At 40.5% G+C, this 16,875-nt stretch overlaps 1 protein-coding gene across 1 annotated transcript in view; it reads right to left on the bottom strand.

The window, feature by feature from the left end:
- LOC117482034 (complement C3-like) overlaps positions 1-15,420 on the bottom strand; it is a 44,955-nt gene extending 29,535 nt beyond the window's left edge. The window contains exons 1-15 of the mRNA XM_034129995.1: positions 15,315-15,420; positions 14,793-14,982; positions 13,508-13,673; positions 13,088-13,158; positions 12,699-12,790; positions 11,170-11,252; positions 10,969-11,056; positions 9,667-9,769; positions 9,261-9,375; positions 8,375-8,490; positions 8,049-8,183; positions 5,403-5,618; positions 5,057-5,257; positions 4,408-4,563; positions 3,915-4,044 (exon numbers count right to left, since the gene is read on the bottom strand). Of these exons, the coding sequence (XP_033985886.1) occupies positions 3,915-4,044; positions 4,408-4,563; positions 5,057-5,257; positions 5,403-5,618; positions 8,049-8,183; positions 8,375-8,490; positions 9,261-9,375; positions 9,667-9,769; positions 10,969-11,056; positions 11,170-11,252; positions 12,699-12,790; positions 13,088-13,158; positions 13,508-13,673; positions 14,793-14,982; positions 15,315-15,394 (1,942 nt within the window). The 5' untranslated portion in view covers positions 15,395-15,420. The remainder of the gene's footprint in view (positions 1-3,914; positions 4,045-4,407; positions 4,564-5,056; positions 5,258-5,402; positions 5,619-8,048; positions 8,184-8,374; positions 8,491-9,260; positions 9,376-9,666; positions 9,770-10,968; positions 11,057-11,169; positions 11,253-12,698; positions 12,791-13,087; positions 13,159-13,507; positions 13,674-14,792; positions 14,983-15,314) is intronic.
- Between the last annotated feature and the right edge of the window lie 1,455 nt (positions 15,421-16,875).

The following is a 16,875-nucleotide window of genomic DNA, read 5'->3' as shown; positions in this document are numbered from 1 at the left end:
CTCAATAATGTTAACCGCTATCCAAAGCAAGCTATCAATGCAAATATGTTGGCATTATGCGAGCCGTCAATATAAATTACAGTTTGTCAAAGTACAGCACACATTAGCTCCAGGATTTCTTCACTTTCGGAAAACACACAATGCAAACATGGCCTTCAGCTGCTACAAAGGGGAAGTCTGACTATCATTCGACAGGAGCTACTCTGTGCATTGTACAATTCATGAAAGTGTGTATTGTTTTTTTTATATGTAGGCCTATAACTAAGATATACTGTACGTTTACTGTCTACAGCTAGCAGTAATGAGCAACTAGAACATTCAGAGACATTTTGACTGTGTGAGTGAGACTTGGGTGCGCGTCCCGATGCTAACATTACCCCCACTGAGTAAGTATTAATAGCATTTGTTGTATTGTTAAGGTACAACAAATAATATCCATTCATTTTAGCTGACTGTTTTAACTGTTTATCTATTACATTTTTGGATTATTGTACCACATTCCTGCATCGTTTCTGAACATCTTTAGATTACCACCGGGTTTAGTTAACGACCGACAGGTGTGTTCAAAGATCAAATGGATTTCCCATTCATTCCTATGGGGCCAATGATAGCAGTTTTCTGCGATCTGCGTGAAAACGGCTTGGCGTATCTCATATAAAAGACATGGCAACCCGATGCCGGTCTGTCCGCTTGTTTTTATGTGTTTTTTGTGTGTTTCGTGTCAATGCTGCCGGACGAGTAGCATGACAACATTTGTGGCAGAAGAAGGAGAATAAGATGAGATAAGTATGTCGAATACTAGACTGTGTGTGGCTTCGCCAGTCACACAGAATTAAAGCTGCAAGCAACCATGAACTGGGTCTAGACCAGGGGTCACCAACCTTTTTTAGGGTGAGGGCTACTTTTAAAAAATAAAACAAGTCGGGGGCTACTTTTACTCCTCTTGCAAACCTTTGATCTCTTCATAGCTCGTTAGCTCAACTATAAACAAAGAGAAAACAAAAGGAGGAGCTCAAAGGCGTAGAGAGCGAGGAGTCGAGAGGCCGAGCGCTCTAGAGAAGAGCGAATGAGAAGAGCGAGAAGAGGAGAGCGACGGAGAGCGAGTACGGACGAGAGAGCGAGAGAGGATAGGAGATACGAGGAGAGAGTAGCAGGCGGATGAGAGAAGAGATGTCAGGCGAGATCGTGAGAGGAGAGAGCTCAGATAGCTCCTAGATATTGATCTCTCTCTCCTCTCTCTCTCTCTCTCTCTCTCTCCTCTTTCTCTCCTCTCTCTCTTTCTCTGTGTTTGTTTTCAAACGGTGTATGACTGATGATATGTGCATGTCTCTTAATGTCCACTATGTTTGTATATGTACATGGATGCACTGCAGGACGGAGTCCAGAACAAATTTCCTTACGGGGACAATAAAGTATATCGTATCGTATCGTATCGTATCGTATCGAATCGAGCCTTGGGGAACCCCACAGGTAAGAGGGGCTTTGGCAGAGGAGAAGGCACCTAGCTGCACTGAGAAGCTACGGTCTGTCAGGTAGGACCTGAACCATGCAAGGGCAGAGCCTGTGATGCCAGCGGACTGTTCAAGCCGTGACAGCAGGATGCTATGGTCCACAGTGTCAAAGGCGGCTGTCAGGTCTAACAGCACCAAGACAGCTGGGCTACCTGAGTCGGCGGCTAGGAGCAGATCATTAAAAACTCTTAAAAGGGCTATTTCAGTGCTGTGCATGGGTTTGAAGCCAGACTGAAACTTTTAATGGATTCCATGGATGGTTAAAAAAGACTGCAGCTGGGCGTAGACTACTCGCTCCAGGGCTTTTGATAAAAAAGGTAGCTGGGAGATGGGCCTAAAATTTGCGAGAATGGAGGGGTCGAGATTTTTCTTTTTAAGGAGTGGCTTAACCACGGCATGTTTGAAGGCAGCTGGGACACATCCTGAGGTAAGAGAGGTGTTTAAAAGTAATAAAATACTTGCTCCAACTGAATCAAAAACATCTCTGAGAAGGCGAGAGGGAATGCTGTCTGAGGTGCAGTTTGTCGGCCGCAGGTGCTTGACCACATCCGAGAGAGCAGAGAGGGATACAGGCTCAAAGTGGTCGAGGACAGCAGGGCACAGAAAAGGAGCAGGATCTGGGGTAGCACTAGTGTGGGCTAGCCTAAGAGCAGATACCTTTTCAATAAAAAATGTAAGAAACTTATCACAGAGAGTAGTCGATGGCACAATAGAAGAAACATCACAGGGATTAATGATCGAGTTAAGGACATTAAAAAGAACCTGAGGTTTATGGCTGTTTTTGGAGATTAACAGAGAAATGTGCTCTGTTTTGGCTGCTTTGACTGCCGTCTGGTAGTCAGAAAGGCAAGCACGAAGGATTTCTAGGGAGACATGGAGTTTATCCTTTTTCCATTTTCTCTCTGCACGCCTGCAAGCGTGTCTGAGAGCACGAGTACAGTCATTGAGCCACGGCTCTGATAGAACTTTGGTGTGTCTAAGCGTAAAAGGAGCAACAGAATCCAGTATTAGTGTGCATGTCGAGTCAAACATGGAGATAAGCTCATCAGCATTAAAAGCACAGTTCACATCTAATTTACAGATCGGAGAAGCATTAAAAACATCAGAGAACTCTGAGGCAGTCAAGGGGTTAATCGAACGCAGACGACGCGCCGGGGCACGTGATTCGACTCCTGCGGAAGGGATGTAGGTTGTAAACAGAACCGGTAAATGGTCTGAGATACGCGTTGCTGCACATATTTCATCCACAGATACAGACAGTCCAAACGATAATACTAAGTCCAAAGTGTGTCCTTTTTCACGGACTGAACGAGACCAAAAGAATCAAGGAGATTTAAAAAGTCCCTAACCAGAGGTTTGGACTCGCAACACATATGGACATTGAAGTCTCCGGAGATCAAAACACGATCATATTTCACCATGATCCCGGACAGAAAATCAGAAAAGTCATTTATGAAATCCTTATTGCACTTTGGCGGACGATACACGACTGCGCAGAGTATAGGCGAGGCCGGGTTCAGTTCAAAAAGCTGCAACTCAAAGCTGGCATAGCTAGTTACAGGGTGAAGCAATCGGCATTGGAGGCTAGCTCTAAACACTGATGCTATGCCCCCACCATGGCCAGTGGCACGGGGGGAGCTGAAGAATGTACAGTCAGGAGGAAGAAGTTCAGAGAACGGTGTATACTCGCCAGCGTGGACCCAGGTCTCCGTCAGGAACATAAAATCCAGTTCACGAGAGGTGAAGAAGTCGTTAGCAGGAACGTTTTGTTTGCTATCGACCTAGCATTTAGCAAAGCCATGCAAAGTTTTCGCTCCGGGCTTGCCGAAGGTGTAGTGCGTCTCAGCTGACGAAGATGTGCGTGTTGAACGCCGCACGGGCCGGGAGCAGTCAGTCGGGCAGGAGGAGCTGCCAGCGGGCCCATTAGAGTACGGAGCTCCGGAAAAAACGGGGCGAATCCACCGATCCCTCACATGGCGTGCAGCGGGAGGGCCATGACATCCGAGGCGTGGATAATTCACAGAAGAAGCCGTCAGGTATGCCTTAAGATGGACCAGTGCACCACCACGCTTTCCCCGTCGTCGAAAGCGCTTTCGGCGAGGCAGGATGCAGGGCGATCGGCGCAGGTGGGTGGGGATATCCGACAGTAGAGGGGGGGGGGACGATTTATGGTTGCCAGATGTAGGTTTGGGCAGCAATATCAACTCCAGTGAGGGTCTGAGGTGGAGGAGAGCTTGGCGATCATAAACGAGCAGAGCAGAGACATTCTGACAAACATAAAACAAAAACAGGATAGCTAAAGGTAGAGAGCTGAGCGAGCGGCGAGCCGACACAGGCGCCATCTTGAAGCACGAGTACAAAACACACAGGCCAAACAGGTATTTGCTCCATGCTTGTATGTACCTTGTCTGGTTTCGGTTTGGAGGCCGGTGCTGGAGGAAAAAAGTAGTCCTGCGTCTGAGAACACCGCCAGGGCATTTTGGCCTCCCCCTCGGGTGCAGCCGAAGTCTCTGTCCTCTACCGCGCCCCATATCTCAGAAAAAGGTAACAAAACACTTATAATGCTTGTCAGTATAGAACAAAAAATGACTTCTTGACTCCATATCATTTTTCCGTACATGTATGTAATGTAAAAAAAAATGTGTTCTTTTTGTACGTATTTGCCAAGAAGGGATAACTTCTGGAAAATAAAATTAAAAAGATGATCATTTCCGTAGTGTCATCCGGTCCATCCCAACAAAATGTGTAAAGATTTTGCAGATATGTTCCTAACATATATCTCCCATAATCTGTTGCAATATGTTATAGTGATACTTTAACATAGGCTGCATTTATTGAATGTGCAGATCTTACAAATTCAGTTTTTTAGTATTGATTCATAGACACACACACACACCTTCCCCTGTGTAAGTCTGTCCCTGTTGAGCAGAAACACAGCGTTGTCCACGGCCACCAGGTTGACCTTTGCCCCCGGGTCACCTCTGATCTTGAAACTAAAGTTCTTTCCTGGCCTGTAATCTCGAGGTATACCATCCACCGGCCCGACATTCAGCTGTAAGATAATCAAAAGAATGAATAAGAGAATACACTTGAATTAACTAGATAATGTTTGTCAAACCAGATACAACTATAAAATCAGGATTTAGGAATAAGGCTGGCATTATTCTATATTTTTCTTTTTTTCAACAAACCCCACAAAATGTCCGTACCCTGTCAGTGGGACTCGACCCAAAACCTATCCATTCCTAATTAAGAAACAGATCTACAAAAAACGGTTAAATATTTTTATCAGGCTCAGTATTTTCTAAAACATCTGGACACTGTAGTTTTGTGAGATAATGTTACTATATAGTAGGTAGAGCATTTAGTGTATTCATGCAGCACAGGCAGTATGAGAAAAATGAAGGACTTTTTGAACCTTTAAGCATGGAAACATGTCAAAGTGGAGGAACAAAATGCAAATACAGTATGAACCTGAAAATGAGCCGAATAGCACCACTTTAAGATATTATGTACGTTACTGTAGTAACTCTGAGCTGACTTACCGCACCAACGCAGGAATCTTCCACATCCACCCAGATGGAGTCCGGCACCACCTCCTCCCTTCTTTCCCAGGGGATACTGAAGAAAGCCACAAAACGGAAAGAGGGCATCATATCCGGGGTGATATGAAGTCCGACACTGGTGATCAGCTGACCTGCCACATTCACACGCTCAGCAACAATGATGTTGCCTTTATTCAGCACCTATTATTTTTGAAGAGAAATCCATAACTGTTTTTGACTAAGTTTAATTTGATTTTGTTGCTAATTGTTCGACTTGTACTTCCTGATTTCCACATGTATTGGAAATATAATGTAATGGCATTGTCATGTGGTGTTCTTGTCTCACCAGGTAGGTGATGTGTGTGATGTATTGTCTGTATCTTGGGTCTGCAACAGTGATGCCCATCTTCAGGGACATTCTGTCTCCCACGGACACTGTGTTGGTCCCTGTGGAGATGTACAGGTAGTTCTGTTTACGGCGTCTAAAGGCAATGAACGGCTGAACAGTGATCTGTTGTTTGGCCTGCTGCTCTGGTCTCAGTCCAGCCTGCACCGTCTCAGCCTGGGAAAGCAGAAACAAATTAGATCCAGATCAGTGGAGCATGATTGGTTGCCAGAGTTTGGTGGCGTCCCAAGAGATAAAAACAAAGTGGATCTAGCACACATTTTATTTTATTGCTGCTATTCTTTCTCCACAGTAGCATTTATGTTGCCTTTTCTTCAGCTTCCAGCTGATGTAGATAAAGGGATGCTGCTCACCTTGAACCATCTGGGAGAGTACTGCTATGACTCATCAGTCTGAACAATCAAGTCCAGAGTGCTGATATATTTAGGGCTTTCTCAAGCCGGTGGATTAGCCCTTCCGCTTTCTTCTAACTGTCCCTAAAGTCCACATAAACCTGGGCAAAAGGGCATTCAACTGAAATCCTGCTAGTCGGCCCGAAAGCAAAAAGAGATATTCTGGTAAATAATCTCGGAATGTTTACTCACCGGGTCAAACCGGAGGTCACAAGTCTTTGTGTTATATTAGATTCAGATTTAAGCTTCAGCTCTCACATTAGAAAAGTGACAAAAACATTGTTCTTTCACCTTAGAAACATTGCTAAAGTGAGATCATTCGTAAATCAAAAAGACGCAGAGAAGCCTTTTCACTGACCTCCCGAAAAAAAACTACTGCCAGACTTCAGCTCATCCAAAACTCTGCAGCTCGGTTGTTAACTAGAACTAAGAGAAGAGAACACATTACCCCAGTTCTAGCCGCTCTGCACTGGCTTCCTGTTTCTTTTAGGATTGATTTGAAGGTCCTCCTCCTAACATATAAGGCCCTTAATGGGCAAGGTCCAAGTTACATTATTAACTCAAGAACACTGCAATCCTCTGCTGCCGTTTTTTTTAAAGTTCCAAAAAACAGCAGTAAAAAGTAGTTTGGTGATGCAGCTTTCGTTAAATGCCCCAAAGCTATGGAACCAAATATCTGTAGAAATCAGGGAAGCCAGCTCGGTGGAAGTCTTTAAGAAAAAACTAAAAACACATTTGTACAATTTAGCCTTTTAGGAAGCAAACTCCTGCTCTCTGCTGCACTTTCTCAATGCATTGCGATGCATTTTAAGCTGTCACCTGATTGTGTGTTGAATTTGCAGTATCCCCCTTTTAATGCACAATTTCATTGTTTTACTTTTAATCTAATTGTATTTTTTATATATGTCTACTCTATTCCATTTGTTTTTGTTTTTATGTCTTTTACTGGTATCTGTATTCTGTGTGATATACCTTTTCTGTGAAATGTCTATGTGAAGCACTTTGCACTGCACTTGGCAGTAGCTGTCATGCAGAGTTTAAGGGGTAGAAGCCAGTGGGAGCCTTAGGAACTTTGCCGATCAAGAGAAAAAGATAGGGCAGAAGCTGGTCCCAGGTACGACTGTCTTCATCGACAACACTTTTTAACTTGGATTTCAACATCTTGTTGAAGCTTTCTACCAACCGAATTGTCTGAGGATAGTAAACGGATGTACAAAGCTGTTTTAGCTTGAAGAGCCCACAGATTTCCTTCATCACCTTGGACATTAAGGGAGTGCCTTGGCTGATAATTCTGGCTTGTATTTCCAGTTACGGAACAGCTATAGCCAAACCTTGCCAGTAATTTCCTGTTTAAGATTGTGTAATCTTGGATTGGTCCTACAAGACATGCCGAGGATTCCCTATGCCAGCCCCTTTTCTTAGCTATGGGCTGAAAGACTGTCAAGTAGGCCTAAATCGAATCGTCTTCCATCCTTTTGGTGATGAACAGACTAGGGTAGGGCCAGTCAGAAAATAGTGTTTTATTGCCCAATACACAAAAGCAGTCAGAACAACAAAGTCTACCTAAGCCGGGCCTCCTACATGGTTCAGGATAAAAACAGACTTCTTCAGCCCAAGACTGGGAGACTCCTGCTCTCTCCATGTGCCACCTCAAACTGAACTGCACAGTTGGCTTTTGTTTCCCTGGTTGTTGGGATTAGCTCCAGGTGTCTGGCTCTTCACACTGGCTCCCAATACAGCCAATTGGGAGTAGGGGGAGCCACCTGGCAGGAATATAGATGCCTCTGATTACCCTGCCTCTCAACCCCTTACAAACTAAAACCTAAAAATGCTTACCAAGGTAACACTACAAATTATAAGTAGGGTCATTCTCTCATAGACTTGAATAATATTTAACATTATTTTTTGCAACCAGAGGGTGCCGCTTGCGAGCTATTATCAAAAATGTAGGTTTATATATATTCAACATTGGCTTCCCCAGTACCTTGCCACTTTCTAAAGGATTTGCTAAAAACTAAGGAAGTATATCAAATCCAAAACAGCAAGAGTAACATCAGAACATGTAAAGTGCAAGTTAAAAAAATGAGGGAGTAAAAAGGAATAACAGAACCAAATCAGTCTTCTGCATAAAGTGATGAACAATAGTTTAAAATGTAGGTGGGAAATGGCTCTGAGGGAATACAGTCATACTCACAGTGATGGTCTGTTGGCGTTGATCTGTCGGCATGTTGATGGTTGTGCCGGTGGTCACAACCAGGGGCGCGTCCAGAAGCTTTAATTTGACCGGGACATGTTGGGCCGAAGAACCGTCATGGTGGCTCACCTGGATCTAAACAGATCGGGGAAAATGTTGCTCTGTGATTTTAAACACTTGACAGTTTTTTACTTACTGTAATCTATCTGATAAACACATGGACCCAAGACACAGAGGATCCAGCTTGTGGCATTTTATTTGACTGAACAAAAACAAACAAAATCAGTTTTGGAAAAGTAATAATAAACAAAGAAAAATGTCCTTACTGTGAGGTCCAAGGGGAGGCCCGGCTTGAAGTACTTTGGTATGTGTTTGAAGGATAAGACATAGGGAGACTCCACAATTTTAATGCCAGTCTTTTCTGCTTCGACTAAATCACTCCCTGTACAGGAGAAAACTCAAGGTCATCATTGCCACTAACAAAAAAACAGGATACTTTCAGAAATCTAGACTTGAATGTCCCATGTGATATTTTGACTTTGTTATACTATGTCACAGGTGTAAAAATGTCAATGTTGAGAAAATGTTTCTCTTGTAGTTCTTATCGGCAGTCTTAAAGATAAAATAATAAGCTTTTATTGCAGTGTAATATTGTTTGTACCAGTGTTTAAACATGGAGATTTTAATGTTCTTCCAAGATTTGGAATTCCTTGAGCTGTCAGCTGTCACTACTCAGAAAAGTTGATAATTCTGCGTGTGCACTGAAAAGAATATCTGGTGGTACACAGCACTATGTTGAGGTTATTTGAGAATTATTAAGATATGGGGGAATGATTTGTTTTAATTATATTATAGTGCCCTGCTGCTGCAAAGCGGGAGTGATGTTTGTTTTTAGTTAATTTATAATAAACATGTTACATGTCCGTATTGCACCACGTGGGTCCCCAGATATACACTCACAAAGTGTGAATGGACAAAATTATCTTGAGATAGTAAAAACCTTTCTTTCAGAACATTTTAAGAAATTATACTTATAAAAAGTGGTAGGGACATGTCCCCAGCATCCCAAGCATGAATGACGCCTATGCTCAAAACACGTTTAGTTTTCAAACCTGTGATAGTTGAGGTCAGGGTGAGGGGTATTAAAAAAGTATATTTTATTGATATGAAATGATTAGTTACATGGTTGACTTTCTGACATGAAGTGCTGACCTGACATGGTGAGCACTGAGGCCTTCACATACACAGAGCTGCCCACAAGAGATCTGATGTTGGGGTGAGCTCTCTTGAGCTCCTCGATGCTCAGTTTGACCACTCCTCCGTCCAGCTGCGGGAAAACAGGAACACAGGAAGTAAATCACCAGATATCTAGTTTACAATAAGTTACATTTTTCCAGAATGCTCCAAAAAACTAACAATTGCCCCTGAACTAGGGGTTCAGCTAGGTTTCTACCAAGATCTCGAAAATAGATATTTCTAAATATGTTTTTTAAAGGATTAGAGATAGATTTGTTCACACAGTTGCAACATATTAAAACCGGAATATTAGTGAAATATTCAATTTAATTTGCCATGTTAATGTTGCGCAGGTTTTTGTAGTCAGTGGGCAGTGACTTACATTTGAGACCTGCTTCACTGAAGGCAACCTCCTCATTTCTTGGTTGATTGTCACTCCAAACACCACATAGGCCGTGCCCTGGACCGGCTTCCCATACAGGTATCTGAGACATAATCACAACAACAGGAGAAAAAGCATCATGTCATCAGATATCCCCATAAGCGAGGTTCATTTGTACACTTGTATGGTTTCAGTATGTGGAACAAATGCCCTTGAAATAGTCAAAGTTTGCACCTCCTGTTTTCATTAGAGGCTAGTTAAATGTAGATACATGTTTTTAAGGTAAAGTCAGGATTAGGTTTAAGATAAATCGTAAGATTGATAGAAGTTATTAAGCTAATGTCTACAGGATTAACCTGTTAAGCACCAAGCCTGTTTTTCATGTTTCAGGCTAGAAAATGACATGCCCAAAACAAATGACTACAACTTAACTTCTAAAAGGGTTATATGAATAATTTATTTTATCAAAGCAAGGTTACATCTGTGAGTTGGATGTAGAAGTGTCAGAATCATTATAGATGTTTTTTATTTTAAAGAAAATTCAGATTTTACATAGTAAAAAACTGTAAATTATAGTGTCCGTCCAAAAATTCCCGCATGCAGGTTTGCACCAGAGTGAAGCGATCTCTCGCTCTGACATTTGGAAACGAAAAAGCAGTTTTATTGCTTATGGATTATCAGAAATCATTTCAAAGAGGACACAGACACATTGGATTAACCTATGGATTAACTGCAGCATCGTTTTTTTATCGTTTTAATGCCATTGAAGACCAGTTTTGACCAAGGTAAGCCATGTTAGCGTTTCTAGCTACCTAGCTCCACATGTTCTGATGTACGCTTTCGTTTATAGCGTCGCAAATGTTTATCACTGAGTATTGAGGTGGGCACCAAACGATTCTGTGTCTCCAGGAGATGTGAATCGAGGGGTTGGCTGTGCATCTAGGATAAGTAATAAGGGAGTTATGAGTGAGTTTAGGTGCAGTTACATTTTTTCGCTTGTGGCTAATTCAGATGCTGAGTGTTAGCATTGTGGGGTTTTTTTTATTTTTTTTTTAAAAAGATCAGTTAGCTGAGTTTCTTCCCGTTACATGGATATAAAACATTCATAGTTTATTAAATATTAAGATTCCTTAGACGTTGTTTCCTGCAAATGACGCGTTTATCCGCCCGGTACCGAGGGGGCGGTGCGTAACAGGTTAACAGTTGAAGTAAAATTGGTATTTGTGAAGGTTTGGGTTCACTTTAAGGGGTGTGAATAAAGTCAATAAAGCGGGTATGTGTGTGTGAGTGTATTAGACCAACCTGGCCCATATCTCTACTTCCAGTTCACTATCATCCAGGTCAAGGAAGGGTTTCCTGAGCATCAGAGTAACATTAAAGGCAGGAAGTACTGAAACACAACACAAAAAGTTAAAAATGTGATGGCTACAATACAAAATGTTGTCTAACCTGATAAAACAAGGTTGTATGTAGCAGGAAAAAGCATAGTTTAAGTTGACCTACCATATTTTTTCACTTTGAACTCTGAGAAGAACTTATTCTGCTCCCAGTGGTCAAAATGTGCAAACACCGTCCATTTTCCTTCACTGCCAAAGACAAACCGTCAAATCAGAGATCAGAGTAAGACTTTGCTATATTGGTCTATACTAAATTGTCTGCTAATACATTGCTCATTTTAGAACTTTATTTACTGCCAACAAAATATTTTTCTAAGATTGGCAACTTTTTCAAAGTGACCACTCTTCCAAGACTTCCGAGAAACTAAACATAAATATTCATCAGATATGTGTGTAAATACATAAATATGTATACTTTATTCCTTTTTTTAACATCATTTCTTCCAACTGCTTCAAATAAATTCCTAGATTGATTTATAATATGACTATACATCTTTACCTTCCTTTTTGCGAATTAAAACATGGCCAGTACTCACTTAGATACTGTAGTTTACAGAAATGTAATGCCAAAGTGTTCGCCTGAAGTTGAGAGGAAGTCAAAGCCTGTGGCTGTTTGACTTACCTTAACACAAACAAGCGCTTTATTATTGAATTATATAGATTTGATGCGAAAATAAAATAAAATGGTCTATGTTTTATAAAACATTCTCTCTTCTCAAGTGACATTTGCCCTTTTTAGAGAGGTTTAGCCAAAAACACTCCACCTCTGAGGTGATTTGGGTGGAAATGTTTTTTTTTCCATATCTCTGGCCCCCCTTTGTCGATTTTGATGGTTGACACCTCTTTCTGACCGTTAGAGCCAATAGAATCGAAGGGGGAGTCCCCCACACACACTCATTGTAAAACAAAAAGGTGGGGGCTTTGCGCATGTAATTTTGCATTAGAGTGAAACTATCTCTCGCTTTGACATCTAGAAACGGAAAAGCAGTCTCAATGCTCATGGATTATCAGAAATCATTTCAAAGGGACACAGACACATTGGATTAACCTATGGATTAACTTCAGCAGCGTTTTTATCGTTGTAATGCCATTGAAGACCACTTTGGAGAGACTACAGAGCCAAGGTAAGCATGTTAGCATTTTTAGCTACCTAGCGCCACATGCTTTGATGTCTGTTTTTTATCAATTCAGTGATAATGAGGGTACCCTTCGATTCTGTGTCACCTCACGATGTGAAACGATGTCATGGATGTGGAGAAAAGATAAATAATAAGGTTTTGTGAGTGATTTTCGGTGCAGTAATCTGTTAGCATTTTTCGCTCGTTGCTAATTCAGAGGCTCAGTGTTAGCATTGTGGGTTTTCTTTTGAAAAAAAAATTAAAATGATCAGTTAGATGAGTTTCTTCCCGTTACATGGATATAAAACATTCATAGTTTATTAAATGAACATGCCCTCAGACACTGTTTCCTGCAAGATGTTGCAGCAGTGCCCTGGTACCGGGGTCTCTCGGGCTTAACAGGTTAAATGCAGAGGTCAAATTTCACTGTGTGTACTGTGTCCATGTATGTGTGAACATTAAAGAGGGTCTCATCCCTCTGATTCTATCTGGAAGAAAGATGAGTCAAATATCTTACTTGACAACTTCAGAGAGAGGAAAATGATCAGCAAAAACGCCATCAACAGCTCTGATCTTTGATTCTTGTTTAACCACCACACCATCGGGATTCTAAAACACACACATACAATTGTTAAACATTGTGTTAAATAATTTCAATGGGTTATTGCAGGACTTAACATAGGGCTGCATACAAAGATAATTGTATTATGAATGTATTAATTTTTAGCCGAAAAGAGATACAAATTGGACCGTACGATTTCTGAATCCCCAGGTTATGATTTTAAAAGGTTATGTATTTTCAGATTACCAGTTTAAAAGACAAATATATTCATATTATAATGATATAGAACAAATCCTTGAGCAGGATCAACCAAGAAATAATTGGCAATTTAATTATTTGTTTACCTGAATATCTATTGTGATGGTGCTGTTAAAAGCCTTAAAAGACGGAGAGGAAGTGAACGCTCTGAATCGAACTGGAAAGGGAAATGGACAAAAGTCAGGCTGAAAAAACAATCAAAATAAAGTTTCCATAATAAGTCTAACAATTGAAGGTGCGCTATTGATATTACTTGTAGTTCTAATACATGTATTGCTTCTATTAGTACTACTTCTATTGCTAATGTGACCTCATCAAAGAAGGCTTTAACTTTATATGCAAAACAAAATACTTTTCCTTATTTGTTGTATTCAATACAAATGTTATTAACCAAACAGCAGATTTACCAAAAATGATTGTTCTTTCAAATGTATGAGGTTACGTTGAGGTTATGTTTAGATTATTCTTTGGGTTTGGATTGTTTTATCAGTGTCTCCAGCTCTCACCAGTATCTCCGGGTTTATAGATGGGCTTGTCTGTCTGGATGAAGATGTATCCAGAGTGAAAGGACACCATCAGTATCTTCTCCATCGAGTGGTAGCCCCCAAAATCCACCTTCAGATACACATACTTATTGTTCCACTCTTCGCGCTTCAAATGATCTGAGGGAAGCTGGGAGGAAATTAGATTGAGATGATAAGTTATTGTTGTATTTGTTGTCATGTTGCTGCTTCAACCGTATTTCATTCCTGGATTGTCCCTTGTTTCCCATGTAGATGTGCTGCTTGTCTTTGCTCTTGCATCATTGGCTTGTACCTCGTTTTTTGTTTTCTGCTTTTACTTTTTATTACCATAGCATGCCCCCTTAGTTTAGTGTTTACCAGTTTTCGCTTCAGTTTTACTTTTAAAAAAGCTTGCCTTTATTTAATTTATTTATATTTGTATTTTGTTTTGTGTTTTGATCCAACTGCTTTACATACCCTGTGACAGTAAAAACGGAACAAAAAGGGAGCTAGCATGTGTTTTTTTTGGAGATGAGATGTATGACTTGTCTTGCACATCAGAGCGGAAAACGGCCTCTTGTTGGGAGGGTGAAGAGGCTGCTCCTAGGATGTCACATCGGGAGTTGTCTAAGAAGCCCTAGCTAAGAGCTCATTGCCTGAGTGACTTAGAGACTTTGTAAACAATCCTTAATGTCAACCTTTTAGTCTGCTATCTTGTGCCGTGCTAACAATAAACCTGCTAGTAATAGGCCTCAACCCGAGCCTGACACTCAGTAAATAATGCATGGTCCCTATCACCGCAGCACGTGTCCTAAGCCAGCTTCAGTTCAGATAAATTGTCCTTTGGAGGTTCTTGATTAAACAGTTGCTTGTTTGGTCTTCTTCTTGCTCATCCTCCGGGTCGGCTACTCCTGTCTGGTTGGCCTCCAACTATGTGTCCAGAGAGGCTTCACCCAACTACTCTATCATCAGGCTGTTTGTCTGAGATTCCCTTCCTCCTGCCCCCAAGCCTTCCATCTGAATTTCCGTTTCCTAACCACAGGCCGTTTGCCTGAGATTCCCTGCCCGAATCCTTTCTACGGATCCCCGGCAACCACCATCAATTTCCCACTGAATAACCATAACTTATATTACAAAGTTATTTTTACCATATTTTAGTGTTATGCGGTGAAGTTTTGTTAGACATTGTTGACAGTTCATTGTGAGTAGTTGAGAAGAAAATGACTTACCAATTCAAAATAGAGTCTATTTAATCTTAATCTATGCACATAGGACCTTGGTTAGTCACCTGTATAGACTTGAGAGTGTGGAATTCATTGTTCAGATTGAGCATGACAGAGTCCTGCAGGAGCATGGTGGTCTTACTGAAGTCCACGATAGAGATTGTGACAGTGACGGGGGAGGACAGACCCTCTGCCTGGAGGTAGATGTTCTCCTGGCTGTCTGTCCTCAGCAGATCTGGAGCCAGCAAAGTGAACCTGCAGGAAAACATGATGCAGGGGAAGTATTGAATAATGTGACAGGCGCTGCCAAAACTACTAACACTGCTTTTACTACCACCATAAGTACTACTGAAACACTTACAAAACAATGGCAACTTTTAGTAATAAAAAGCACAATTATAATAGTAATATATAATACAAATACAAAGGTTAAAGGACCTATAGTATATTAATAATTTCCTTTAAAAATAGCTGATATGTAATTGAAATGTCTCTTGATGAATACCAAACATTGCATATAATCTTGCAAAAATAAGAACAAAATTGGTGTATGATTACTGTTTATGTTTACATGTAGAGAAAGGTACCTTCTTGAAGTATCAACTTTTCCGTTGGAGCTGCAGAGTAGCAAGAAAAATAAAAAGTTGAGTAGAGTCCAGCGAGCCATGTTGGTAGACTGAAAGCATCAGTGGACTGTGACCACAGACACGCAGTAAACTATTTTAACCCCCACGTCCCAACCCCCCAATTGAATCCTGAACAGTCAACAGTCTATGATCAATAACGATGACACTCAAGACACTCAATCTTGATTTAATTCAATTTCCTGCCTTTCTACAAATATATTAGGGACTATGGTGTTAAAAAAATCCAAGAAAAATGTGTGTTATTTAAGGTAATTAGGTAGAGGCCCTTTTTTATCAGTAACGAATTTAGCAGTTGAACATAAAAGTCAACTGAGTGTCACTTGCAATGACAGTGTTGTGTTTTTATTTTATGAACCTTTTACATAAAAAATTGTTTTATAAATATTATTATCAATATGGATAAATACTAGGCTATTTATTATAAACGTTAGTCCTTAACATCTATCACTGTGTATATCACCATTCTTTAATTACATGTTTGATAAGTTTCTATGAAATAAGAAATGAATACAATTAAAATGTAATTATCATATCATATATTATAATGTATTGTATTATTAAGTAATATTATACATTAACCCAATTATAGCAGATGCCACATTCAATGGATGCATTTATGCATCAATAATTACAACGGAGTATTTCTAAATACAAGTTGTAAAAATACTTATATGTATTTAATAATAATAATAATAATGGGTTCCATTTATAAAGCACTTCATATTTGAATTCAAATCCCGAAGTGCTACAAACAGTGAGCATGAACAGTATAAATAGACATTACACAACACGGTAGAATTAATAAAAAGCAATAAAAAAATAAATAAAAAAATAAAAAAATAAAAAAATAAATGTATACTAATAACATAATGATTAATTTTACTTTCAGATGATAATACTTTTCAGGGTTAGGGTTAGGTCCGGTCTGACAGCGCTTAGCTCTCTGCTGCAGAGAGGAAGAGAAGATCACTGCTCTAAACAAAGTCAAAAATCGTACATCCAAACGGAATAAATATAATTAATTATTATTAATACGTTAAGTCTTGTTCATTGTTTTTCACTTTTATTAAATGTTTGATATTTCCGGCACAGACCCTTTCATACCGGCAATGCGCGATAGAAACAACAGGAACTGCGACAGCATAAACATGCGAACACAAACCAGACTGCTGGAGAAGAGAGATCACGGGGGGTTGGGACACACACATTCCGATGGCCAATTAGTTTTAAACAAAGAGTATACTCAACATAGGGGGGTGGGGGCTGGTGAACGGTATGGTCAATGTTTGTAAACACTGTGAAATGTTAACTTTATTTGATCATTTCAGTTAAAAACTAACGTTCATATTTCTCTTTTTGAGAAGAGAAATATGAATATGTTAGTGGCTGACCCAGCCCCATGGTCTGTCACAGTAGTGCGGGAAAGAGAAGTGCACTGTTTTGCCTGGCTGGACCTGTAATTTACAGGAAAGGAGTGAGCAGAGGGTGGAGTTGTCGATTC

Source organism: Trematomus bernacchii, unplaced genomic scaffold, assembly GCF_902827165.1.
Source record: "Trematomus bernacchii unplaced genomic scaffold, fTreBer1.1, whole genome shotgun sequence".
Lineage (NCBI taxonomy): Eukaryota > Metazoa > Chordata > Actinopteri > Perciformes > Nototheniidae > Trematomus > Trematomus bernacchii.
The sequence above is the reverse complement of the archived record's forward strand: the minus strand, read 5'-3'. Positions and strand labels throughout refer to the sequence as shown.